Source organism: Hoplias malabaricus, chromosome 17 (genome assembly GCF_029633855.1).
Source record: "Hoplias malabaricus isolate fHopMal1 chromosome 17, fHopMal1.hap1, whole genome shotgun sequence".
In the NCBI taxonomy this organism is placed as follows: domain Eukaryota; kingdom Metazoa; phylum Chordata; class Actinopteri; order Characiformes; family Erythrinidae; genus Hoplias; species Hoplias malabaricus.
Genome location: NC_089816.1, coordinates 36,045,815 through 36,073,314, shown reverse-complemented (window position 1 = coordinate 36,073,314; position 27,500 = coordinate 36,045,815). Strand labels below are relative to the sequence as shown.

At 47.3% G+C, this 27,500-nt stretch overlaps 3 protein-coding genes across 9 annotated transcripts in view; 2 read left to right on the top strand and 1 right to left on the bottom strand.

Moving 5' to 3' along the window:
* Positions 1-9,931, bottom strand: part of LOC136673449 (zinc finger C3H1 domain-containing protein) — a 37,105-nt gene extending 27,174 nt beyond the window's left edge. For all 3 annotated transcript variants that reach the window (XM_066648919.1, XM_066648920.1, XM_066648922.1), the window contains exons 1-4: positions 9,454-9,931; positions 6,141-6,400; positions 5,748-5,949; positions 5,475-5,557 (exon numbers count right to left, since the gene is read on the bottom strand). In XM_066648919.1, the coding sequence (XP_066505016.1) occupies positions 5,475-5,557; positions 5,748-5,949; positions 6,141-6,400; positions 9,454-9,799 (891 nt within the window). In that variant the 5' untranslated portion in view covers positions 9,800-9,931. The remainder of the gene's footprint in view (positions 1-5,474; positions 5,558-5,747; positions 5,950-6,140; positions 6,401-9,453) is intronic.
* A 585-nt stretch (positions 9,932-10,516) lies between these two features.
* On the top strand, positions 10,517-22,962 carry LOC136673198 (ras-related protein Rab-21-like). The gene is made up of 7 exons (XM_066648526.1): positions 10,517-10,809; positions 11,627-11,686; positions 13,238-13,345; positions 13,684-13,747; positions 18,601-18,655; positions 20,861-20,949; positions 21,655-22,962. The coding sequence occupies exons 1-7, from the start codon at positions 10,681-10,683 to the stop codon at positions 21,798-21,800; spliced, it is 651 nt and encodes a 216-aa protein (XP_066504623.1). The 5' UTR covers positions 10,517-10,680; the 3' UTR covers positions 21,801-22,962.
* A 1,726-nt stretch (positions 22,963-24,688) lies between these two features.
* Positions 24,689-27,500, top strand: part of znf276 (zinc finger protein 276) — an 11,285-nt gene continuing 8,473 nt past the window's right edge. Inside the window, exons 1-2 of one of the 5 annotated variants that reach the window (XM_066648524.1) lie at positions 24,689-25,015; positions 27,124-27,500. The exon at positions 27,124-27,500 is cut by the window's right edge and continues 81 nt beyond it. In XM_066648524.1, the coding sequence (XP_066504621.1) occupies positions 25,001-25,015; positions 27,124-27,500 (392 nt within the window). In that variant the 5' untranslated portion in view covers positions 24,689-25,000. Of the gene's footprint in view, positions 25,016-26,497; positions 26,553-27,123 lie in introns of those variants that run through there. The other 4 variants (XM_066648523.1, XM_066648521.1, XM_066648525.1 and 1 more) reach the window with 4 other exon arrangements.

Below are 27,500 nucleotides of genomic sequence, written 5' to 3'. Positions count from 1 at the left end.
TGTGCGCACACACACACACACACACAGCATCACACGACTGCATTAGTACACTGCTCTAGCTGTCTGTGGGTTTTTGAATTGAACTGCATTTTTTGTCACATACAAAGTTATATAAGTACAACTTGCAGCGAAATGACATTTCCGTTTGTCCACTCAGACGCAGCGGGTGCCCCGCGCCATCTTACAGTTAGAAGAAACAGCTGGATTACAACAGGGAAGTGGTGATAAAAAAAAAGAAGGTCACAGACTGTGCCTTAAAGAAGCACAGTGTGAGATCTTGAGAAAAACAACACCTTTATCACAAAGCAATACACACAAATAGTTTCAGTGACGTAGACAAAAGCAGGAGGCGTGTTCTAGGGGGGAAGGGGGGGTTCAGGGGGCAGGTTCAGTTTGTGAAAATGTCCAAGAATGTAGTAGCAGTCACGTGTCCTTGAGCCCGCAGCTCAGACAGGGGAAGTGCAGCAGATCTCCATGACGACCGTTCCTCTGGAGGAGTTGATTATCAGCGGCCTTGGAGCAGAGGCGGCCAAAACAGATAAAGTTCAGCTTGTTAGGATCAGAGACCTGAGCTGAAGTCCCTCTGATTCAAAACTCCATTTTAGCTCTGGTCTTCCAAACGGTCAATCTTGGAGTTCAAAGCCGTTAGTTTCTCCTTGATGGAATCGAAGCTTCTACTCACAGTCCCAGTCTGTGTGTTTTAGAGTGGGTTAGAGTGATTTGGGGACGGTTAGAGTGTCCCATAGCGGCTGTAGTGTGTTTTAGAGTGAGTTTGAGTGATTTGGGGACGGTTAGAGTGTCCTGTAGCTGCTCTAGTGTGTTTTAGAGTGGGTTAGAGTGATTTGGGGACGGTTAGAGTGTCCCATAGCTGCTCCAGTGTGTTTTAGAGTGAGTTTGAGTGATTTGGGGACGGTTAGAGTGTCCCGTAGCTGCTCTAGTGTGTTTTAGAGTGAGTTTGAGTGATTTGGGGACGGTTAGAGTGTCCCGTAGCTGCTCTAGTGTGTTTTAAAGTGAGTTTGAGTGATTTGGGGACGGTTAGAGTGTCCTGTAGCTGCTCTAGTGTGTTTTAGAGTGGGTTAGAGTGATTTGGGGACGGTTAGAGTGTCCTGTAGCTGCTCTAGTGTGTTTTAGAGTGAATTTGAGTGATTTGGGGACGGTTAGAGTGTCCCATAGCTGCTCCAGTGTGTTTTAGAGTGAGTTTGAGTGATTTGGGGACGGTTAGAGTGTCCCGTAGCTGCTCTAGTGTGTTTTAGAGTGAGTTTGAGTGATTTGGGGACGGTTAGAGTGCCCCATAGCTGCTCTAGTGTGTTTTAAAGTGAGTTTGAGTGATTTGGGGACGGTTAGAGTGTCCCATAGCTGCTCTAGTGTGTTTGTTTTAAAGCGAGTTTGAATGATTTGGGGATGGTTAGAGTGTCCCATAGCTGCTCTAGTGTGTTTTAGAGTGGGTTAGAGTGATTTGGGGATGGTTAGAGTGTCCCATAGCTGCTCTAGTGTGTTTTAGAGTGAGTTAGAGTGATTTTGGGACGGTTAGAGTGTCCCATAGCTGCTCTAGTGTGTTTTAGAGTGAGTTAGAGTGATTTGGGGATGGGTTAGAGTGTCCCATAGCTGCTCTAGTGTGTTTTAGAGTGAGTTTGAGTGATTTGGGAACGGTTAGAGTGTCCCATAGCTGCTCTAGTGTGTTTTAGAGTGGGTTAGAGTGATTTGGGGATGGGTTAGAGTGTCCCGTAACTACTCTAGTGTGTTTTAGAGTGGGTTAGAGTGATTTGGGGATGGGTTAGAGTGTCCCATAGCTGCTCTAGTGTGTTTTAGAGTGAGTTAGAGTGATTTGGGGACGGTTAGAGTGTCACATAGCTGCTCTAGTGTGTTTTAGAGTGAGTTAGAGTGATTTAGGGACGGTTAGAGTGTCCCGTAGCTGCTCTAGTGTGTTTTAGAGTGAGTTTGAGTGATTTGGGAATGGTTAGAGTGTCCCATAGCTGCTCTAGTGTGTTTTAGAGTGAGTTAGAGTGATTTGGGGACGGTTTGAGTGTCCCGTAGCTGCTCTAGTGTGTTTTAGAGTGAGTTTGAGTGATTTGGGGATGGGTTAGAATGTCCCATAGTTGCTCTAGTGTGTTTTAGAGTTAGAGTGATTTAGGAACGGTTAGAGTGTCACGTAGCTGCTCTAGTGTGTTTTAAAATGAGTTTGAGTGATTTGGGGACGGTTAGAGTGTCCCATAGCTGCTCTAGTGTGTTTTAGAGTGAGTTTGAGTGATTTGGGGACGGTTAGAGTGTCCCATAGCTGCTCTAGTGTGTTTTAGAGTGAGTTTGAGTGATTTGGGGATGGGTTAGAATGTCCCATAGCTGCTCTAGTGTGTTTTAGAGTGAGTTAGAGTGATTTGGGGACGGTTAGAGTGTCCCATAGCTGCTCTAGTGTGTTTTAGAGTGGGTTAGAGTGATTTGGGGATGGGTTAGAGTGTACCGTAGCTGCTCTAGTGTGTTTTAGAGTGAGTTTGAGTGATTTGGGAACGGTTAGAGTGTCCCATAGCTGCTCTAGTGTGTTTTAGAGTGAGTTTGAGTGATTTGGGGATGGGTTAGAATGTCCCATAGTTGCTCTAGTGTGTTTTAGAGTTAGAGTGATTTGGGGACGGTTAGAGTGTCACATAGCTGCTCTAGTGTGTTTTAAAATGAGTTTGAGTGATTTGGGGACGGTTAGAGTGTCCCATAGCTGCTCTAGTGTGATTTAGAGTGAGTTTGAGTGATTTGGGAACGGTTAGAGTGTCCCATAGCTGCTCTAGTGTGTTTTAGAGTGAGTTTGAGTGATTTGGGGACGGTTAGTGTCCCATAGCTGCTCTAGTGTGTTTTAGAGTGGGTTAGAGTGATTTGGGGATGGGTTAGAGTGTACCGTAGCTGCTCTAGTGTGTTTTAGAGTGAGTTTGAGTGATTTGGGGACGGTTAGAGTGTCCCATAGCTGCTCTAGTGTGTTTTAGAGTGAGTTAGAGTGATTTGGGGATGGGTTAGAGTGTCCCGTAGCTGCTCTAGTGTGTTTTAGAGTGGGTTAGAGTGATTTGGGAACGGTTAGAGTGTCCCATAGCTGCTCTAGTGTGTTTTAGAGTGGGTTAGAGTGATTTAGGAACGGTTAGAGTGTCCCATAGCTGCTCTAGTGTGTTTTAGAGTGAGTTTGAGTGATTTGTGAACGGTTAGAGTGTCCCATAGCTGCTCTAGTGTGTTTTAGAGTGGGTTAGAGTGATTTGGGGACGGTTAGAGTGTCCCATAGCTGCTCTAGTGTGTTTTAGAGTGGGTTAGAGTGATTTGGGAACGGTTAGAGTGTCCCATAGCTGCTCTAGTGTGTTTTAGAGTGAGTTTGAGTAATTTGGGAACGGTTAGAGTGTCCCATAGCTGCTCTAGTGTGTTTTAGAGTGAGGTTGAGTGATTTGGGGACGGTTAGAGTGTCACGTAGCTGCTCTAGTGTGTTTTAGAGTTAGAGTGATTTGGGGATGGTTAGAGTGTCACGTAGCTGCTCTAGTGTGTTTTAAAATGAGTTTGAGTGATTTGGGGACGGTTAGAGTGTCCCATAGCTGCTCTAGTGTGTTTTAAAGTGAGTTTGAGTGATTTGGGGATGGTTAGAGTGTCCCATAGCTGCTCTAGTGTGTTTTAGAGTGGGTTAGAGTGATTTGGGGATGGGTTAGAGTGTACCGTAGCTGCTCTAGTGTGTTTTAGAGTGAGTTTGAGTGATTTGGGGACGGTTAGAGTGTCCCGTAGCTGCTCTAGTGTGTTTTAGAGTGAGTTAGAGTGATTTGGGGATGGGTTAGAGTGTCCCGTAGCTGCTCTAGTGTGTTTTAGAGTGGGTTAGAGTGATTTGGGAACGGTTAGAGTGTCCCATAGCTGCTCTAGTGTGTTTTAGAGTGGGTTAGAGTGATTTGGGAACGGTTAGAGTGTCCCATAGCTGCTCTAGTGTGTTTTAGAGAGGGTTAGAGTGATTTGGGAATGGTTAGAGTGTCCCGTAGCTGCTCTAGTGTGTTTTAGAGTGGGTTAGAGTGATTTAGGAACGGTTAGAGTGTCCCATAGCTGCTCTAGTGTGTTTTAGAGTGGGTTAGAGTGATTTGGGAACGGTTAGAGCGTCCCATAGCTGCTCTAGTGTGTTTTAGAGTGAGTTTGAGTGATTTGTGAACGGTTAGAGTGTCCCATAGCTGCTCTAGTGTGTTTTAGAGTGAGTTTGAGTGATTTGGGGATGGGTTAGAGTGTCCCATAGCTGCTCTAGTGTGTTTTAGAGTGGGTTAGAGTGATTTGGGGACGGTTAGAGTGTCCCATAGCTGCTCTAGTGTGTTTTAGAGTGGGTTAGAGTGATTTGGGAACGGTTAGAGTGTCCCATAGCTGCTCTAGTGTGTTTTAGAGTGAGTTTGAGTAATTTGGGAACGGTTAGAGTGTCCCATAGCTGCTCTAGTGTGTTTTAGAGTGAGGTTGAGTGATTTGGGGACGGTTAGAGTGTCACGTAGCTGCTCTAGTGTGTTTTAGAGTTAGAGTGATTTGGGGACGGTTAGAGTGTCACGTAGCTGCTCTAGTGTGTTTTAAAATGAGTTTGAGTGATTTGGGGACGGTTAGATTGTCCCATAGATGCTCTAGTGTGTTTTAGAGTGGGTTAGAGTGATTTGGGGATGGGTTAGAGTGTACCGTAGCTGCTCTAGTGTGTTTTAGAGTGAGTTTGAGTGATTTGGGGACGGTTAGAGTGTCCCGTAGCTGCTCTGGTGTGTTTTAGAGTGAGTTTGAGTGATTTGGGGACGGTTAGAGTGTCACGTAGCTGCTCTAGTGTGTTTTAGAGTGGGTTAGAGTGATTTGGGGATGGTTTAGAGTGTCCCATAGCTGCTCTAGTGTGTTTTAGAGTGGGTTAGAGTGATTTGGGGACAGGTTAGAGTGTCCCGTAGCTGCTCTAGTGTGTTTTAGAGCAGGTTAGAGTGAGTTGGGGATGAATTAGAATGCCCTATAGCTGCTCTAGTATGTTTTAGAGCAGGTTAGAGTGATTTGGGGACGGATTACAGTGTCCCATAGCTCCTCTAGTGTGCTTTAGAGTGAGTTAGAGTGATTTGGGGACGGTTTAGAGTGTCCCATAGCTGCTCTAGTGTGTTTTAGAGTGGGTTAGAGTGATTTGGGGACAGGTTAGAGTGTCCCGTAGCTGCTCTAGTGTGTTTTAGAGCAGGTTAGAGTGAGTTGGGGATGAATTAGAATGCCCTATAGCTGCTCTAGTATGTTTTAGAGCAGGTTAGAGTGATTTGGGGACGAATTAGAGTGCCCTTCAGCTGCTCTAGTATGTTTTAGAGTGAGTTAGAGTGATTTGGGGATGGGTTAGAGTGTCCCACAGCTGCTCTAGTGTGTTTTAGAGTGGGTTAGATTGAGTTGGGTGTAGTTTGAAACATTCTGTGGCTACTCTGGGGTGATTTAGGGTGTTGTTTTGGGCGTTTGTGGGCTGTGTGTGTGTCTGGTAGCTGTTTAAGTGCAGGTTGTACCTTGACTGGAGTTCCTTCTGATTCTTTACTTATTAGTGAGGCATTCAAGTCTGATTCGGACCCTTCCTCATCCTCTTCAGCGTCTTAGAAAAACACAAACAAAACCATAAGCACAAAGTGTGGCATGTTATATTCAGTATCCAAATTAATACATGAGAGAGAGAGAGAGAGAGAGAGAGACAGAGAGAGAGACACAGAGACAGAGAGAGAGACACAGAGAGAGAGAGAGACAGAGAGAGAGAGAGAGAGAGAGAGATACTGATTATAGGTTACCATTCAGAGTGCTCGGTTCATCTGCATTTTTCTCAGTTTTCTCAGGGTCTTTGCTCTCGGACTCGTTTGTGGTCTTGGTTTTGAGCGCGTCCCGCTCGGCCGGAGACAGCAGCTTCTGTCTGAGGGGTCGGATATTAAACGCCTGAAAGACTTTTCTCTCCTCTCTCTCTGAAATCCCTGCTTCTTCTGTAGTAACCTCCAGCTATCGGGGGGTGACATGGAACAAAGGGAATCATGACACTCAAGACATTAACAATGCACAACACTGATTAAAGTAGTGAGGAATCTGAGGCTGGAGAACAGGACGGAACTGTCGGTTGTTCAGTGGCCACACACATGTACACAAGAAAATAAACAAAAATAATCCTCTCTCATGGTATGGCCCGGTCCTACCTGAATCTGGGGGCCCTCTGTGCCAGCAGGGGCCAGTGTCTGAGCCCCAGCGGCTTTCTCCACCTCCTCTTCCTCCGCCTGGTGCGGCGAGGCCTCGCTGGACTTCAGTGCCCTCTTCTCCTCGTCCCGAATGGACTCCAGTTCCAGCTGAATCTGTTTATACTTCATCAGCAGGTCCTCGAAGCTCTCGTCCACTCCGTTCTCAGCTTTACTGAAGGAGTGGACCGCTTTCCTCACCATGACCCTAACTCCCTGCTTCTCTGAGACGCAGAGTTAAGGATCGTGAAGATTTATATGGAGTCAGTCAGGAGGAGGGGAACACACCACACTCCTCACAGACAGTCACCCGGAGGAAACCCACGCAGACACAGGGAGAACACACCACACTCCTCACAGACAGTCACCCGGAGGAAACCCACGCAGACACAGGGAGAACACACCACACTCCTCACAGACAGTCACCCGGAGGAAACCCACGCAGACACAGGGAGAACACACCACACTCCTCACAGACAGTCACCCGGAGGAAACCCACGCAGACAAAGGGAGAACACACCACACTCCTCACAGACAGTCACCCGGAGGAAACCCACGCAGACACAGGGAGAACACACCACACTCCTCACAGACAGTCACCCGGAGGAAACCCACGCAGACACAGGGAGAACACACCACACTCCTCACAGACATTCACCCGGAGGAAACCCACGCAGACACAGGGAGAACACACCACACTCCTCACAGACAGTCACCCGGAGGAAACCCACGCAGACACAGGGAGAACACACCACACTCCTCACAGACAGTCACCCAGAGGAAACCCACGCAGACACAGGGAGAACACACCACACTCCTCACAGACAGTCACCCGGAGGAAACCCACACAGACAAAGGGAGAACACACCACACTCCTCACAGACAGTCACCCGGAGGAAACCCACGCAGACACAGGGAGAACACACCACACTCCTCACAGACAGTCACCCAGAGGAAACCCACGCAGACACAGGGAGAACACACCACACTCCTCACAGACAGTCACCCGGAGGAAACCCACGCAGACACAGGGAGAACACACCACACTCCTCACAGACAGTCACCCAGAGGAAACCCACGCAGACACAGGGAGAACACACCACACTCCTCACAGACAGTCACCCGGAGGAAACCCACGCAGACACAGGGAGAACACACCACACTCCTCACAGACAGTCACCCGGAGGAAACCCACGCAGACACAGGGAGAACACACCACACTCCTCACAGACAGTCACCCGAAGGAAACCCACGCAGACACAGGGAGAACACACCACACTCCTCACAGACAGTCACCCGGAGGAAACCCACACAGACAAAGGGAGAACACACCACACTCCTCACAGACAGTCACCCGGAGGAAACCCACGCAGACACAGGGAGAACACACCACACTCCTCACAGACAGTCACCCGGAGGAAACCCACGCAGACACAGGGAGAACACACCACACTCCTCACAGACAGTCACCCGGAGGAAACCCACACAGACAAAGGGAGAACACACCACACTCCTCACAGACAGTCACCCGGAGGAAACCCACGCAGACACAGGGAGAACACACCACACTCCTCACAGACAGTCACCCGGAGGAAACCCACGCAGACACAGGGAGAACACACCACACTCCTCACAGACAGTCACCCAGAGGAAACCCACGCAGACACAGAGAGAACACACCACACTCCTCACAGACAGTCACTCGGAGGAAACCCACACAGACACAGAGAGAACACACCACACTCCTCACAGACAGTCACCCGGAGGAAACCCACGCAGACACAGGGAGAACACACCACACTCCTCACAGACAGTCACCCAGAGGAAACCCACGCAGACACAGGGAGAACACACCACACTCCTCACAGACAGTCACCCGGAGGAAACCCACGCAGACACAGGGAGAACACACCACACTCCTCACAGACAGTCACCCGGAGGAAACCCACGCAGACACAGGGAGAACACACCACACTCCTCACAGACAGTCACCCAGAGGAAACCCACGCAGACACAGGGAGAACACACCACACTCCTCACAGACAGTCACCCGGAGGAAACCCACGCAGACACAGGGAGAACACACCACACTCCTCACAGACAGTCACCCGGAGGAAACCCACGCAGACACAGGGAGAACACACCACACTCCTCACAGACAGTCACCCGAAGGAAACCCACGCAGACACAGGGAGAACACACCACACTCCTCACAGACAGTCACCCGGAGGAAACCCACACAGACAAAGGGAGAACACACCACACTCCTCACAGACAGTCACCCGGAGGAAACCCACGCAGACACAGGGAGAACACACCACACTCCTCACAGACAGTCACCCGGAGGAAACCCACGCAGACACAGGGAGAACACACCACACTCCTCACAGACAGTCACCCGGAGGAAACCCACGCAGACACAGGGAGAACACACCACACTCCTCACAGACAGTCACCCAGAGGAAACCCACGCAGACACAGAGAGAACACACCACACTCCTCACAGACAGTCACTCGGAGGAAACCCACACAGACACAGAGAGAACACACCACACTCGAACCCACAACCTCCAGGCCCCTGGAGCTGTGTGACTGCGACACCTACCTGCTGCGCCACCGTGCCGCCCCTCAGTAAAACAGCACAGACACAAATACAGCGTGATATTCACCAGTGAACTCCATGTGTTTTCTGATGATAGTAAAACTGGGGTAAAACAGGTGAAAAATACACAATAAAAGTCTTAGGATTTAAAGGGCATTGAACTGTCCAGACTACGTCCAGCAAACACTGATCTATGGACAGCTACAATAAAAGAGATATAGGAGCCCACACCAACCCTGCTCCTTTTTTCTGCTTCATTTCTTTTAATCCCTCATTAGTGTCAATTAATTAATGTCATACGTGACAAGCCAAATCCAAAGTGCGTTCCTTTCCCCTCTACTTTATTCCTGATTTGTAACTATGATGACATTTGTACTATGGTCTGTTTGTACTAATATCTGGTCGCTGACAGCCTGCTATTCGTGTTTTTTAATGTTGTACTCTCAAAATGAGAATATTTAACACAACTGTTCCGGCGTCTGGTTACCTTCATCACCACTGAGAGCCACACTGACTCAGGGGTTTCACATCAGAGCAGATACGAGTGTGATTTCTGAGTAATGTTCAGAGGGGGGTTAGTTTTACGGTTTGTCCTAAGAGTGAACGTGTGTGAAAAGCGTTTAAAACTGAGTGTAGTGAGGATTAAACCCAGAGGACGTGGAGACAGAAGGATACTCCTGTTGGGAGAGTCTCTGCGGCTGTGCTGGACGTACTCTGCGGGGTTGTACCGACCCATTTGTGGCCTGTTTCCTCCGCGGTTGCCCCTGCCTCTTCCTCTATACCGAAACCTGCCCAGCGCTCCGTGACTCCGCTCCCAGAAGTTGGATCTGGGGCTCGGTTCTCCTCCCAGTCCCGGACCCGGTCCCGGAGCGACTCCTCTGAGTCCCGGCCTACAGCGCGCTGAGCTCGGGCGGATCTGCGGCCTACGCTCCGCCGCCTCCTGCGGCTCATCGTCGCAGATTTCCCCGTCCTCCAGCTCACCCTCCTCCCGCGGAGAACCGTTGCCAGAACCCGCCGCCATACGGACCCCGAACCGCGACCTTAAACGCTCACTTTAACGCGGTGATTACCGGAGCTCCACCGGGCCTCGGCTCATACACCGACCCAACGATTGTTCACTCTCTCGCTCGCTCCCTCAGTATCGCGAGAGCTCTGTTCACACAGCTGCTTACGCCACCAACTCCCCGTTCCACCTTAAATGCTACCAAGTTTACTTCCTAGCGCCTAGGAGGAATTTCACTGTCCACCTTAAGTTTTGAAAGAGTTTACATTCTGACTTCTACAAACAATGAGCTTTTCCACATTAAAAAGAATTGCAGTTGCGTTGTGGCGCCTTCAAAGAACTCCCCGTTCCACCTTAAATATTAAATTATGTTGAAATAATATAATAAAACTGGATAAAATTGAATAAAACAAACAAAAATACATATAATAAATAGTACTTTAAGTAAAATGTACAAATAAAATACAGTTTATGAATAACTGATTACTTTATAAATAGCATTTCTAATAAATTAATAAATTTAAATATAAGCCAGAACGTCTTTGTGAATTAATCGATTAAGAAAATTATTTTAAAGTTTTCTAACAACAGCAACAACAACAAAAGTACGAATTAATAAACCTTTAATTTATATTTTACATTTAAAAGCTTTATTTGGAGCTTTTATCTGTTTGTTTACCGACTTGGACTGCGCCTCCCCTCATCGCCCCCTGCAGGACCTGAGGGGAACAGCCAGGGAGCGACAGAGGAGTTTACAAAAATAAAGACTGGAGTTCGGAGACTTTACCCGGAGTTACTGGTTTATTCTGCTTTAGACTCAGACTCTTATTTACGACTCCGCAGCCGATGACCGGGGCGAGGTAAAGGGCTGTGGCTGTTGTGTCTGAGCTGGACTGGCCATGGCTGCGGGACACGGGTCTTACAGTTTTAAGGTGGTAATGCTCGGAGAGGGCTGTGTGGGGAAGACCTCCGTCATTCTCAGATACTGCGAGAATAAGTTCTACAGTAAACACATCACCACCCTGCAGGTAAGGGCACAGCACACCTGTCTCACCTGTCTCACCTGTCTCACCTGTCCTACCTTCAGAGCAGAGCCCCCTGGACTAAAGCGCGTGGACTGAACACACAGGACCAGAGTTACAAACAGACTTCTATAACGCTGTAAACATAAAACTGTATAACAATGTAATACATAATTATAACTCGGTTGAAACGTGTAATATAGATACCACTATATAATAATGAGATACAACTGTATAACAATGTAATAAAAAAAAAGTAAAAGTAATCATGTAGTAAAATAAATATAACTATGTTATAGTGCAGACATTTCAGTTTCTCCTGAACTGAAGGGGTTAATGTGGAGTGTATTCCACCTCTCTGCAGTTACAACTTTAGATTTAGTGTTAGAACATTGCTGTGAGGATCTGATGGCATTTATCCCCAACTCTATTAGTGAGGTCAGGTAGTGACAGGTGATTAGTGGCAGATTCCAAACCCCACAGGACTGCACTGGGCTCCACTGACTGTTCTCACACCCGTCTGGCCCACACTTGGCATTGGGCATGGTCCCTGTGGGCTCATGTGCAGCTGCTCCATTTCATTTTGTGGATTTCTTCGGAGATTAAAACAGCCGGGTGTGCCACTGAACGCCAGGAACACTCCATCATGTGCTGCTCCACTGAGCTGTAACAGGGAGAATAGGACCTCTGTAGCTGCTACTCAGGGCTCAGCACTGCAGAAACTGCGCTATGTAACTATTTGAGGAGGGTGTGGGTGTGTTTAATGAAGGACCTGTATTTGTGGGTGGTTTGTGAGTGTGTGTTTATTCTTCTCTTACCTCAGGCCTCATTCTTCACCAAGAAGTTAAACATCTCAGGGACGAGGGTCAATCTGTCCATCTGGGTGAGTCCAGACATTCACACATTCATGCATTCATACGTTCATATTCATGTCCTAATGACCACAGTGGGAGTAATAAAGAGCTGGCTACATGTGAACGGGTCCTAGTTATAGATTCAGCTCCTCCACCAGGTGAATCAGGTTCTGGTTCTGGAAGCGGGTTCTTGTTTAGTGGCTGTTCTCTCGTGGTTCAGAGCGAGTCGAGTAGGGACTAAACCGTGGCGTGTAAACCTTGCAGAGCGCTGATCGTCCAGAGAGAGTCGTCACTGTAACACGGGAAGTGTGCACAATGTAAGCAAAGAAATACCATTAAACGAAATGTTATTGTGATTATTAAACAGACATTCTGACTAATTCATTTAACAATTTAGCAGAATATATTTTACAAATTTTAACATGGGGGCGGCACAGTGCAGCACAGCAGGTCACACAGCTCCAAGTCACACAGCTCCAAGGGCCTGGAGGTTGTGGGTTTGTTTCCCGCTCCGGGTGACTGTCTGTGAGGAGTGTGGTGTGTTCTCCCTGTGTCTGCGTGGGTTTCCTCCAGGTGACTGTCTGTGAGGAGTGTGGTGTGTTCTCCCTGTGTCTGCGTGGGTTTCCTCCGGGTGACTCTCTGTGAGGAGTGTGGTGTGTTCTCCCTGTGTCTGCGTGGGTTTCCTCTGGGTGACTGTCTGTGAGGAGTGTGGTGTGTTATCCCTGTGTCTGCGTGGGTTTCCTCTGGGTGACTGTCTGTGAGGAGTGTGGTGTGTTCTCTCTGTGTCTGCGTGGGTTTCCTCTGGGTGACTGTCTGTGAGGAGTGTGGTGTGTTCTCCCTGTGTCTGCGTGGGTTTCCTCCGGGTGACTGTCTGTGAGGAGTGTGGTGTGTTATCCCTGTGTCTGTGTGGGTTTCCTCCGGGTGACTGTCTGTGAGGAGTGTGGTGTGTTCTCTCTGTGTCTGCGTGGGTTTCCTCTGGGTGACTGTCTGTGAGGAGTGTGGTGTGTTCTCCCTGTGTCTGCGTGGGTTTCCTCCGGGTGACTGTCTGTGAGGAGTGTGGTGTGTTCTCTCTGTGTCTGCGTGGGTTTCCTCCGGGTGACTGTCTGTGAGGAGTGTGGTGTGTTCTCCCTGTGTCTGCGTGGGTTTCCTCCGGGTCACTGTCTGTGAGGAGTGTGGTGTGTTCTCCCTGTGTCTGCGTGGGTTTCCTCCCACGGTCCAAAAACACACGTTGGTAGGTGGATTGGAGACTCAAAAGTGTCCGTAGGTGTGAGTGTGTGTGTTGCCCTGTGAAGGACTGGCGCCCCCTCCAGGGTGTATTCCCGCCTTGTGCCCAATGATTCCAGGTAGGCTCTGGACCCACCACGATCCTGAAGTGGATAAGCGGTTACAGACAATGAATGAATGAATGAATTCTAACATCTATAACTATTTTAAGGGGGCGGCGCCCCAGCGCCCCCTATTGGCCAGCCACCACTGATGGTGAGTGATGTAGGGATCGGTGAAAATGGAGCCATTTCGGGCACTGCCTCTATCTCGAATGTCTCGGTGACGTCTCTGAGGCTTGTTTTAACGTGCTGCAGGACACAGCCGGACAGGAGCGGTTCCACGCCCTCGGCCCCATTTACTACAGAGAGTCCAACGGAGCCGTGCTCTTATACGACATCACGGATGAAGACTCGTTTCAGAAGGTACGCCGGAGACAACCGCTCCAAAAACACACAGCTACATTTACAGAACCCTTCAGAGACCTGCAACGTTCGAAACTGAAGATTATTCGTTATTTTGTATCTGCTCTTATTTTATTGTTGGCTGATTTCATCAGAACAAACTATTAATAATACAGCATTTGTTTTTTACTCAGTGTCTAATAACATTACTTTAACCTCTGTGTAAATTCCACTTAATATTTTCAGTAATTAATTATCTGTTCTGGATCATTCTGAATCCGCTGTTAATTTATTCGGTGTCTGTTATGAATTATTCATGATCTGTTATGATTGTGAGCAGGTGTTTTCTCTCTCTGCAGATAAAGCTGTGGGTAAAGGAACTGAGGAGAATTCTGGGTAATGAAGTGTGTCTGTGTATTGTAGGTAAGTTTCACAAAATCAGAACAAAACAGAAATATAACAAATATAACACACTGTACAATACACAGTTTACTATTAACACAAGAGCAGAAACATGAACATTTCCTGAATGGCGCCACCGTGTGGAGAGTTTTTAGGTTAACTGTGGGTGAGTGAGTGAGTGAGTGAGTGAGCGACTGTATGTCCGTTAGTGAGTGAGTGACTGTGTGAATGAGTGAGTATGACTGAGTGAGTGAGTGAGTGAGTGACTGTGTATGTCCGTGAGTGAGTGTGTGAATGAGTGACTGTATATCCATAAGTGAGTGAGTGAGTGTGTGTGTGTGTGTGTGTGTGTGTGAATGAGTGTGTGTGTGTGAATGAGTGAGTATGACTGAGTGAGTGAGTGAGTGAGTGAGTGAGTGAATGTATGTGCGTGAGTGAGGGAGCGACTGTATGTTTGTGAGTGAGTGAGTGAGTGAGTGTGTGTGTGAGGGAGCGACTGTATGTCCGTGAGTGAGTGAGTGAGTGAGTGACTGTGTGAGTGAGTGTTTGAATGAGTGAGTATGAGTGAGTGAGTGAGTGAATGTATGTGCGTGAGTGAGTAAGTGAGTGAGTGCGTGAGTGAATGAGTGAGTGAGTGAGGGAGCGACTGTATGTCCGTGAGTGAGTGAGTGAGTGAGTGAATGATGTATGTCCGTAAGTGAGTGAGTGAGTGACTGTGTGAGTGAGTGTGTGAATGAGTGAGTGAGTGAGGGAGCGACTGTATGTCCGTGAGTGAGTGAGTGCGTGTGTGAGGGAGCGACTGTATGTCCGTGAGTGAGTGAGAGAGTGAGTGAGTGTATGTCCGTAAGTGAGTGAGTGAGTGACTGTGTGAGTGAGTGTTTGAATGAGTGAGTATGAGTGAGTGATTGAATGTATGTGCGTGAGTGAGTGAGTGAGTGAGTGAGTGCGTGAGTGAATGAGTGAGTGAGTGAGGGAGCGACTGTATATTCGTGAGTGAGTGAGTGAGTGAGTGAGTGAGTGAATGTATGTCCGTAAGTGAGTGAGTGAGTGACTGTGTGAGTGAGTGTGTGAATGAGTGAGTGAGGGAGCGACTGTATGTCCGTAAGTGAGTGAGTGAGTGAGTGAGTGAGTGAGTGAATGTATGTCCGTAAGTGAGTGAGTGAGTGACTGTGTGAGTGAGTGTGTGAATGAGTGAGTGAGTGAGGGAGCGACTGTATGTCCGTAAGTGAGTGAGTGAGTGAGTGTGTGTGTGAGGGAGCGACTGTATATCCGTGAGTGAGTGAGTGAGTTTTTTTTTTTTTTTTTTTTTTGGCTTCCTGCTTCCTTGCCGTTCAGACGCTTTGCTGCTTAGCTCTGCTATCTTCTATTTCTTTCCTTTTATTTTTTCAAAACCGACTTGTTTTTCCTGTGAGCATCAACATCCAGGAACTCTCCTGTACAAGCTGATGACACCATGTCACAGCCAGAACATCCTCTCTCCACTGAGGACGACCTGAGGGAGCAGCAGACACTGGACATGAGTGGCAATGACCAACTCTATCAGCTGCCAGAGACACCAAATCCCCAAGAGGAATCCTCCATGTCCTCTATTTCCCCCCCCACATCACCCCACCTGAACCTCCCAGCAGCCATGGAGAAGCTGGTTTCGGCTGGGACAAGGCTGTCACTTTCCCTGTCAGCCAGCCCTCAGGTGCAAAGAAGAACCACCCCAGCTTCTACTCCACCATCATCTACTGCCACGTCCCCACTGCAGTCCCCCAGACTGTCCCCTAAGAATAATCACACTCCATCACCACCTAGAGCACCTCAACGGAAAAGACAAGCTCCTCAACCCCCGGAAAGGCAGCTTCGCTCACGGCCCCATCGCCAGCAGGAGCTTCACACAGCTTCGTCAGCTGATAAGGGCAAAGAAAAGTGATGTTTTTCAGGTCCTGGCTGCTGCAGTGATGATGTCAGCAGTACATGTTTTCAAAACAAGCTTGGACCTTTGATGCCTGTAATCTCTCCCATTCCAGTACTTATCAGAGAGAGAAAGAACAGAGAGTTCAGGTCAGATTCTGTGAATGTAGCCAATCTACAGCAAATAAAATGTGAGACAGAGATTCTGTGGCAAAGTGCACGAGTTACTAAGTTAGCTCTTCTAAATATCAGATCTCTCACAAACAAATCACACTTAATTAACGATTTTATTACAGCACATGGGCTTGATTTTATACTTTTAACTGAGACTTGGCTAAATGAATGTAGTGCTGCAACTGTTTTATTGGAGTCGGCTCCTCCAGATTTTCATTTTTTAAATGCATCTCGTGCCAGCAGAAAAGGTGGAGGTCTAGCTGCTTTGTTCCATGGTTCTTTTCAGTGCAAGCAGTTATCATTTGGTGACTTCACAACATTTGAGAATCTCTGTGTAGTTCTGAAAGGGACACCACATATATTACTAGTAACTGTCTACAGGCCTCCGAAGTACAGTGCTAATTTTATTGATGAATTTACAGAGATGCTGTCCTTTATTTCTACAGACTTTGACCATTTTGTTATTGCTGGTGACTTTAACATACATATCGACAATCCCAAGGACTGTTTTGCCAAGGAACTACTTGCCATATTGGACTCTTTTGGCCTTTCACAGCATGTTACAGGGAGTACTCATTGTCATGGTCACACGCTGGATATTGTTATCTCAAAGAGTCTCAACATATCAGAGACTGTGAAGGACGTTGCACTGTCAGATCACTACTGTGTGTTCTTTGATATGTGGGCCTCACCAGTCATCAGAGATAGAAGAGTTTGTGTCAAGAAAAGGATTATAAAGGACTGCACAGCTACACTTTTTATGAGTAAAATGTGCACTACACCATGTGAACGATCCAACTCTGTTGATGATCTCCTGAATAGTTTTAATACAAAAATTGTCAGTGTAATGGATGAGATTGCGCCAGTTAAAATGAAGGCCATGTCTTGCAAACAGAAAGCACCATGGAGAAATGCTTCTGTTGTTCAAATCCAAAAGAGGGAGTGTCGCAAGGCAGAACGCAGATGGCGTAAAACAAGTCTTCATATTCACAAAGAAATCTACAAAGATAGGCTACGTCAATACAACGCGACAATATGCAAAACACGACAATCCTATTTCTCTAGCATCATCAACAATAACACTAACAACAGCAAAATCCTCTTCACCGTGGTCGACAGACTTACTAACTCACCCACACCGATGGCCCCTGAATTAGTATCAACTGAGAGATGTAATGAGTTTGCATTCTTTTTCAACACTAAAATCCAGAATAAAGATAAAACTGAGATTATACTATTTGGGAATAGCACTGAGAGACAAAGATTGGCTACGTATCTGGACTCGAGAGCCCTCAAATCTAAAGAACTGGCTCGCAACCTTGGTGTATTAATGGACTCAGATCTCAGTTTTAGTCTCATATTAAAGCGGTTACTAGATCAGCATTTTACCATCTTAAGAACATCAGTAAGATTAGAGATTTTCTGACTAATCCAGACTTGGAGAAACTTATCCATGCTTTTATTTCTAGCAGGATTGATTACTGTAATGGTCTCTTAGCTGGACTTCCAAAAAAGACCATTAAACAGCTTCAGCTGATTCAAAATGCAGCTGCCAGAGTTCTCACTCGGAGCAAGAGAAGAGATCATATCACCCCCATCCTCAAATCCTTACACTGGATACCAGTCTGTTACAGAATAGACTTTAAGGTGTTATTACTGGTTTATAAATGTTTAAATGGGGTAGGACCAGCGTATTTATCAGATCTGCTACAGAGATATGAGCCGAGCAGAGATCTCAGATCTTTAGGAACTAGTCAGTTAGTCCTGCCTCGGGTCAAAACTAAACATGGAGAGGCAGCGTTTAGCTACTATGCCACTTTTAAATGGAACCAGCTGTCTGAGAATATTAGAAGTGCCCCAACGTTAGACACATTTAAATCAAGACTTAAAACACTCCTGTTTGAGCAGGCTTACAGCTCAGTTTAAAATATTCTGCACTTTTCTGTAACGGCATTTTATTTCTTTTATTTCTTTTCATTTATTGTCATTTTAAATTGTTTTAATCATTTTAATCATTTTACTCTTTTTATGTAATTGTCTTATTGGAATTTATGATTTTACTCTGGCTTTTAATGTAATTTCTTTTTCTGTAAAGCACTTTGAATTGCTTCTGCATGAAAGGTGCTCTATAAATAAACTTGCCTTGCCTTGCCTTGAGTGAGTGAGTAGGTGAGTGAGTGAATGTATGTCTGTAAGTGAGTGAGTGAGTAGGTGAGTGAGTGAATGTATGTCTGTAAGTGAGTGAGTGAGTGAGGGAGCGACCGTATGTCCGTAAGTGAGTGAATGAGTGAGTGTGTGAGGGAGCGACTGTATGTCCCTAAGTGTTTGAGTGTGTGAGTGTGTGAGTGAGTGAGTGAGTGAGTGAGTGTATGTCCGTAAGTGAGTGAATGTTTGAATGAGTGAGTATGACTGAGTGAGTGAGTGTGTGAATGAGTGAGTAAGTGAGTGAGTGTGAATGAGTGAGTTTTCCAGTTCGAGTCGAGTGTGTCTCTGACGTTCAGGACATTTTGGCTACAGCACGACTTCGGCAGCAGTTTCTAATCACCACAGATTTTTAATCCTTGTGTCGTGATGTTGCCTGAGTGTGTGACTGAGTGAGTGATGGTGTGAATGAGTGAGTGAGTGAGTATAAGTGAGTGTGTGTGTAAACACAGATTTTTAATCCTTGTGTCGTGATGTAGCCTGAGTGTGCGTGAATGAGTGATGGAGTGAACGAGTGAGTGAGTACAAGTGTGTGTGTGTGTGTGTGTGTGTGTTACCACAGACTTTTAATCCTTGTGTCATGATGTTTTTTGTTGCAGGCAACAAAACAGACCTGGATAAAGACAGAAACGTTTCAGCGGAGGAAGCCGAGAGGTAGCAGCTCACTCTTAAACACAGATACAACAATAACATAAACACACACACACACACACACACACACACACACACACACACACACACAAACACACACGCTAGTGCACTAGGTACTCAGAGTGCTGAGTTGAGGGTTAGGTGTACAACACAACACAAGTGTGTGTCTCTTCTCTCTCTCCTCAGCACTTTACACCTGTCAGCTCGTCCCTGAGAGCTGTTTCTCACTAACACTCTGTTTCATCAGGGCACCTTTCCGTTATTATAGTTAACCACACAGCCACCAGAGGGCACACATCCGGACTCCACACAAATTTGTCAAGGCAACCTCCAGTGGCCAAGTAGGTGAACCTCGGCAACAAAGTCAGCCACTCCGTCCTACACAGGTTTTCTTTGGCAGAGTGTTCTTTGCTAAAATAATCTTAATCTTAATCATCTTCATCGTATTTTACAGCTTATTTTTACTAGAAAAAATGGCCTATTGCACTTTTACACAGAGAGTAGAGTCATCCACACAGCTCCAGGGTCCTGGAGGTTGTGGGTTCGATTCCCGCTCCGGGTGACTGTCTGTGAGGAGTGTGGTGTGTTCTCTCTGTGTCTGCGTGGGTTTCCTCCGGGTGACTGTATGTGAGGAGTGTGGTGTGTTCTCTCTGTGTCTGCGTGGGTTTCCTCCGGGTGACTGTCTGTAAGGAGTGTGGTGTGTTCTCTCTGTGTCTGTGTGGGTTTCCTCCGGGTGACTGTCTGTGAGGAGAGTGGTGTGTTCTCCCTGTGTCTGCGTGGGTTTCCTCCGGGTGACTGTCTGTGAGGAGTGTGGTGTGTTCTCTCTGTGTCTGCGTGGGTATCCTCCGGGTGACTGTCTGTGAGGAGTGTGGTGTGTTCTCTCTGTGTCTGTGTGGGTTTCCTCCGGGTGACTGTCTGTGAGGAGAGTGGTGTGTTCTCCCTGTGTCTGCGTGGGTTTCCTCCGGGTGACTGTCTGTGAGGAGTGTGGTGTGTTCTCCCTGTGTCTGCGTGGGTTTCCTCCGGGTGACTGTCTGTGAGGAGAGTGGTGTGTTCTCTCTGTGTCTGCGTGGGTTTCCTCCGGGTGACTGTCTGTGAGGAGTGTGGTGTGTTCTCTCTGTGTCTGCGTGGGTATCCTCCGGGTGACTGTCTGTGAGGAGTGTGGTGTGTTCTCTCTGTGTCTGTGTGGGTTTCCTCCGGGTGACTGTCTGTGAGGAGAGTGGTGTGTTCTCCCTGTGTCTGCGTGGGTTTCCTCCGGGTGACTGTCTGTGAGGAGTGTGGTGTGTTCTCCCTGTGTCTGCGTGGGTTTCCTCCGGGTGACTGTCTGTGAGGAGAGTGGTGTGTTCTCCCTGTGTCTGCGTGGGTTTCCTCCGGGTGACTGTCTGTGAGGAGTGTGGTGTGTTCTCCCTGTGTCTGCGTGGGTTTCCTCCGGGTGACTGTCTGTGAGGAGAGTGGTGTGTTCTCTCTGTGTCTGCGTGGGTTTCCTCCGGGTGACTGTCTGTGAGGAGTGTGGTGTGTTCTCTCTGTGTCTGCGTGGGTTTCCTCCGGGTGACTGTCTGTGAGGAGAGTGGTGTTTTCTCTCTGTGTCTGCGTGGGTTTCCCCCGGGTGACTGTCTGTGAGGAGTGTGGTGTGTTCTCTCTGTGTCTGTGTGGGTTTCCTCCGGGTGACTGTCTGTGAGGAGAGTGGTGTGTTCTCCCTGTGTCTGCGTGGGTTTCCTCCGGGTGACTGTCTGTGAGGAGTGTGGTGTGTTCTCTCTGTGTCTGCGTGGGTTTCCTCCGGGTGACTGTCTGTGAGGAGTGTGGTGTGTTCTCTCTGTGTCTGCGTGGGTTTCCTCCGGGTGCTCCGGTTTCCTCCCACGCTCCAAAAACATACGTTGGTAGGTTGCTTGGCGACTCAAAAGTGTCCGTAGGTGTGAGTGTGTGTGTCGCCCTGTGAAGGACTGGAGCCCCCACAGGGGGCTGCCCTGAACTGGATAAGTGTCACAGACAATGAATGAATGCGTAATGAATAAACATGTTCAGACAGTACTTCATGCAGCCAAGCAGTGTGATATTGATATCCACTATTAACTTGGGGGATATCTGTTGTACCCTACTTATTGCAGTGCATTATGGGATTGTTTGGGTATATCTTGAGTTTATCTTTTTATATCTTTAATGTCCTTTACTAACACTATTTTCTTCAGTATTATGTGTCTTTATTGTGTGCAGGTACGCGGAGACGGTTGGAGCGCAGCATTTTCAGACATCTGCCAAATTAAACACAGGAATCAGCGAGCTCTTCCTCAGCCTCTGCAGACGTAAACACACCATCCACACTGACACTTTTAGTTGGGGTTTAGAATTATAACACATTTATTTATATTTTATTAATTTATTTTACACAGTTCTGTAATGATATCTTATTCACATTTAGTTAACAATAATGTACCTGTACCATACCTTTATTACTGACAGTGAACTTACAATCATTCATTCATTCATTTTCTGTAAGACCTTAGAATGGCCCCGCCCCCTCGTCTGAGTCTGTCCAATCACAGCGCTGGACCCGTGTTTATGTGAGAGCGCAAAGACGAGGTTAAACTCAGCAAAACAGACACAACGAGCGCGGAGAAATAAGAGCACTGAGTAAAAACGGAGAAGAAAGAGAACAGAGTGAAAACGGCTAAAAACCAGAGCTTCTGCTCCTCGCTCCTCACTGCTGTGCGCTCGGGGTCGGGGTGAACAGAGAGCGGCTCATTATCATTTAAAGGAACAGGTGCTGAAAGCGGGCGTTCTGAACAGGGCTCTTTACACAAAAAGGGGAGAACACTGCTGTGGGGCTCGTGGGGTTCGGACCAAAGCGGGTCACAGACGTTTCATTAAGAAACATTAAAGGAATGTTTTGTTTGAGGATCAGGGATGTGTTCAGAGAAGAGTCTGTGAATGTGAGTGTCACTTGTATCTGTAATGGGTTGTTTACAGCAGTGATGTCATCGTAGTTCTGTGCTGTGATTGGTCCGCAGGTATGATGGACGTGGCAGTGGCGGATGAACGTTCTAGAACCGATAGCTCACTGCACAAAGGTCAGAGCCGCCGCACCCTGAACATAGTGGACGCTGAACCAGGGGAACCCACTGCAACCTCATCGTCCTGCTGCTCCTCGGGATAACAGCACTCCCCTCCACCACAAGCAGGCACCAATAAGTTATTAGTTATCACTATATCGTTATATTATTCTATTATTATATTTATTATTCTCTAATAAGGTCAGTTTACCACTGAGGTGCCAGTTTGCTGCAGTTGTTCCCAAAATCGTTTTGTTATTTTCGAGTTATTTTCGAATATTTTAATTCACTGCTAACATTAGCTTCATTGAGTAACGACAGTGAGACGTGAAGCACCTCATGAAACTGCAGTCACATTTCCTGCCTGCCTCCAAAGGCTACATAGTGCAGTTTCTGCAGTGCTGAGCATTCTCCCTATAACATCACAAGCTGTAATTTTAAGGTAAAAACTAAACCTAGTGTAGCTTTATGTGCCTGTGAAGGTATGTACTGCAGAGAGAGTGTTATACAGGACTCTTAACCTGTGCTAAAGTGTATTCTACCTTTACTCACATAAACGGTACCTGAGATGAGGGGTCACCTCGCTGATCTGTAGTATATTAACACTCAGAGATCAGCGCTAAACGTTAGCACTCTGTTAAGTTACATGGCTTTTAGAGGAGAATGTTGTCTCTTATTCGTGTTTTACACCAGCGTAAATGGTACAGGACTGTCATAAATGTGTCACAGTATTGGACCTGAATGTCCAAGGTGGAACAAGGACTGGTATAAGAAGTTTCGACTGTCAACTTTGACCAGATTACACCCACCAGCACACACTCGACTCCAGTGAGAATCAAGGCTAAAATCGGCTAAGAGTGTGATCCAGGCTTCAGAGACTCTCAGTTGTGTCTAAGTCTGCGTTCACATTACCAGGCTGAGTGTCCCAAATCTGATGTTTTCAGGGTCGCGGTGGGTCCGGAGCCTACCCGGAATCACTGGGCGCAAGTGAAACAGAACACACCCTAGAGGGGGCGCCAGTCCTTCACAGGGCAACACACACTCACACCTACAGACACTTTTGAGTCTCCAATCCACCTACCAGCGTGTGTTTTTGGACCGTGGGAGGAAACCGGAGCACCCAGAGGAAACCCACGCAGACACAGAGAGAACACACCACACTCTTCACAGACAGTCACCCGGAGGAAACCCACACAGACACAGAGAGAACACACCACACTCCTCACAGACAGTCACCCGGAGGAAACCCACGCAGACACAGAGAGAACACACCACACTCCTCACAGACAGTCACCCGGAGGAAACCCACGCAGACACAGAGAGAACACACCACGCTCCTCACAGACAGTCACCCGGAGGAAACCCACGCAGACACAGAGAGAACACACCACGCTCCTCACAGACAGTCACCCGGAGGAAACCCACACAGACACAGAGAGAACACACCACGCTCCTCACAGACAGTCACCCGGAGGAAACCCACGCAGACACAGAGAGAACACACCACACTCCTCACAGACAGTCACCCGGAGGAAACCCACGCAGACACAGAGAGAACACACCACGCTCCTCACAGACAGTCACCTGGAGGAAACCCACACTGACACAGGGAGAACACACCACACTCCTCACAGACAGTCACCCGGAGGAAACCCACACAGACACAGGGAGAACACACCACGCTCCTCACAGACAGTCACCCGGAGGAAACCCACACAGACACAGGGAGAACACACCACACTCCTCACAGACAGTCACCCGGAGGAAACCCACACAGACACAGGGAGAACACACCACACTCCTCACAGACAGTCACCCGGAGGAAACCCACACAGACACAGGGAGAACACACCACGCTCCTCACAGACAGTCACCCGGAGGAAACCCACACAGACACAGGGAGAACACACCACACTCCTCACAGACAGTCACCCGGAGGAAACCCACGCAGACACAGAGAGAACACACCACGCTCCTCACAGACAGTCACCTGGAGGAAACCCACACTGACACAGGGAGAACACACCACACTCCTCACAGACAGTCACCCGGAGGAAACCCACACAGACACAGGGAGAACACACCACGCTCCTCACAGACAGTCACCCGGAGGAAACCCACACAGACACAGGGAGAACACACCACACTCCTCACAGACAGTCACCCGGAGGAAACCCACGCAGACACAGGGAGAACACACCACACTCCTCACAGACAGTCACCCAGAGGAAACCCACACAGACAGAGAGAACACACCACGCTCCTCACAGACAGTCACCCGGAGGAAACCCACGCAGACACAGGGAGTGGATCTAACTTACTTTTCTGTTTCCTTACTTTTGAGGCACTCAGTATATAGTTAATTTATGAACAATTGAAAGGGAAGCCCTTGTGAAACCCCTCTTGCAGTTTTTTCTTGTGAATACACAGCACTACACTAAGGTTTTAATGCAGAAACCAATGAGTCTGAGAGTTTCCGGGTGTTTACTGATGTAGCTGTAGAGTACAGTACACATTTTTTGCACACAGCAGGTGTTGACGTCCAGGAGAGCCATTACATATAACACATAACATTTACCTTTCTGCATCAAGAAACTTCTTTAATGGTTCCCGCTTTACTGTGACATAGGGTTTACCCCCTTTCCCCCTGACTACGCTGTCTGTATCGCCATGATTTAGACACAGATTTCTTTTGGACATTTATTGTGTCACACACCTCTGACACCGAATCTGACTCCCATTGGTTTCTCTGAATGTAGTGTTTCACATCAAACCACAGCGGCACCGGTGGATTGTCTCTTTAACACTACGCAGTGGGACATGCTCCGCCTAACGACTGTTTACAGTAAACATTGTGTGAGATCTATTTTTAAAGAATTAAATGGCTATTTAGCTGAGTATTTTAATAAAATAACACACTGCTGCAAAACACACCTGTGTCCTCTCGTCATTCATTGTTCTAATGTTGCTACTAAAATTCCACACACCGCTGATAATCGGCAGAAATGTTCCTGAAATGGGTGGCGTGTCCCTGTAGAAGTGGCGCTGCGCTGGGGGGCGCTATAGGCTCCGCGCCCCTGCGTTCTGTGCTTTTATTTACCACTGAACACTTTCCGGGTCCTTTTTACCGCCCTCCCGCTTTTTCCACGAGCGGCTTTTTTCATTAATTTTTCTTTTCCAATAATCTATCGATCAGTGATATTATTATTGGTGTAATTCCAGAGGCGCGCGCGGAGTATTGGCCCTGTGCTGGCGGACGGAGCGGCGGGGAGACGAGGGACTGGAGATTCTGGCTCTGAGAGACATGAACACAGGTAAGGTCAGATTCGAGCTTTACACTATATTTTATTACTGTTTTTACGGTCAGTTGAAGTTTACAAATCCATATAAACGATTAGAAAGCTTCGTGTAATGCCGGGGGCTGTTGATTGCCTCATATTTGCCAGTTTCTTGTTGGAATTTTCCGTTCCACCTTAATTGGAGCAGCAGCCACAGACCCGCGCCGCTTGAGTCTGAGGCGCCACATTGTAACGGCTGCTTTGTTTAAGGTGGAATGTAAAATTTAAATTCCTGGCAAAATGTAAAAGCTGTATACATTGTAAGGTGAAACAGATGCATTCAGTGGGCGCTTCAGAGCAACGGTGGTGTTTAATGTGGGGCGGAAAACTGTAGTAGACGCTAAAATGTGACTTAGACTTTTTAAGGTGGAACAGGAAAATTCCAAGTGTCAGAACGTAAACGCAGCATTAATTAAGGTAGGATGGGGATTTTGAAAGCGGTTCCATTTAAGGTAGAACGGAAAATTCTATTAGGCGCTACAACGTAATTACTATGTTTTTTTAAGGTGGACTGAATAATTCCAGTAGGCGCCACAATGTTACGGCCTTATTAACGTTAAGGTGGAACGGAAGTGCCTAAAGACTGTTTATCAGAGGCGCCCTTTAAGGTGGAATAGAATACGTTCTTGCTTCACTAACTAGCGTTAAGATGGACTGGTCATTTTCGTTTATGCGCCACGATGAACCGCTTTGCCTTTTAAGGTGGAACGGGAAGCCTCCAGTTAGCGCCAGGCAGCAGCTAGTCCACCATTTAAGGCGGAACGGAAAATTTTATAGGCGCCATAATGTGACTGCCGCACCATTTTAAGGTGGAGCTGAGAATTCCTGTGTGAAGCCAGTTTCATTGTGTCTAGCCGAAAATAGAGATGTGTGTTAGCTTATAGTGTTAACATCCAGAGGAGAGTTTTAGACTCTCAGTATATAGAGCTTTATTCAGTTTAAACCGCCCTTGTGTGTTTTTAGCTCTGTGTTTATGAACCAGGAAGAACGTGTTAGTTTTGTTAGATTAGTTATAATAAATATTAGCAGCTCAGTTTTGGTTGTGACTGATTTGGTTCATCAAAAATAGGTTTGATGTCAAATTAAATGCAGGGAAAATGTAATAGACACTTTATCAGTCTGCTATAATTGGGATAACTGTGATTTTACTGAATTAAGGAGTAGTGAGCGCTGTAGTAGTTCTCCCATTAGTTTAAAGGTTATAGTAAATAGTTTCAATAAATGTACCCTTTTAAAACCGCTTTACGCCACTGATATTTCATAATAATGCAGTTACACCCCTTTAAAGCGCAATTAATGTTCACCAACGACTTGGTTGTGAGTATTCAGACAGTTTAATTAGGATATTAAATATGTTTCATTTTTACTAAATAAATTAAACCACTATTTTTAAACAAATCCACATAATGTCTCTCTCCAGAGCAGAGAGATCAGAGAGCGCAGGCGAGCAGAACAGAGAGAGCGACTAAAATACCGGAGACGTTTATTCTAATGTAAACGAGAATGGACAACACTGAGGTCAGTAAAAAACTACCGAGGAAATGTCCGTGTGTTGTGCGATAGGTCAGCGGTGTAATTTTAAACTGTTAAAAATGATCAAACCGTTTGTTAAACTGTTTATCCATTGTTTTTATATATTTTCTATGAAGTGCAGCTCACAGATTAATCTCTAAACTCCTGTGTGTTCAGAGCTGCAGACAGAAGGTATTTCCAACGTGAAAAATGTCCCCTGATGCACTAAATGTCTCAGATGTAACTGTGTGCCTCGTTATGCCTTGGTTCTCCATGTGCAGATTTATGAATATGCAGTTAGTTTCCATGTCTATCTCCATCTAACCCTCCGCTGCTCGCCTGCAGCTGGACGCCCTCGCCGCATGTCGATTGGCTGTTTAGGTTTGTGAGGTATGAAACCCAGGCTGTCTGAAACGGTATTTCTGAGATTGCGGGTGTGTCCAAACCCATGCGCCGTGTCACCTTGTGGATGAGGCGGGAGAATACGTCCCTTTCACTGTGTTCTGTTCTGTGTTTTGTCGTAAACTCGGGTCGTGTTTGGATTGTCATTGTTTTGTTGTGTGTCTGTTCTGTGCAGTTTTGTTTTCCTGGTGAAATTGCGGATCTTGCTCAGGTCATGCAACGCGGTCAGGCTGTCCGCCGGCGCCGAGCAGGGCACTCCGACCCCCTCCTCCCGAAAGCAAAACAGGTGCGTTTGAGCTCAGGCGAGCGAGGGACGACCGTGCAGCGAGGAGCCGGAAAAACGGCCAAAGCACCTAAAACCAACAAAGTGAACAAAGTGGTGACGGGTCAGTGCCGACTGTGCCATGGTCACTTCGTCACCCGCAGGCTGCGCCGCGTTTATGGCAAGGCTCCGGATTCAGAGCGGTTCTGTCGGGACTTTCAGCGTCTCCTGGGCGTCCCCCTGATCCGAGACCCGGCACTGTCCCAGTTCATCTGCAAAACCTGCTACGG

Coding starts and splice junctions, on each gene's coding strand:
- LOC136673198 (XM_066648526.1), top strand. CDS start 10,681: ATGGCTGCGGGACACGGGTCTTACAGTTTTAAGGTGGTAATGCTCGGA. Junction 10,810..11,626: donor AACACATCACCACCCTGCAG/GTAAGGGCACAG, acceptor CTCTTACCTCAG/GCCTCATTCTTCACCAAGAA. Junction 20,950..21,654: donor CTTCCTCAGCCTCTGCAGAC/GTAAACACACCA, acceptor ATTGGTCCGCAG/GTATGATGGACGTGGCAGTG.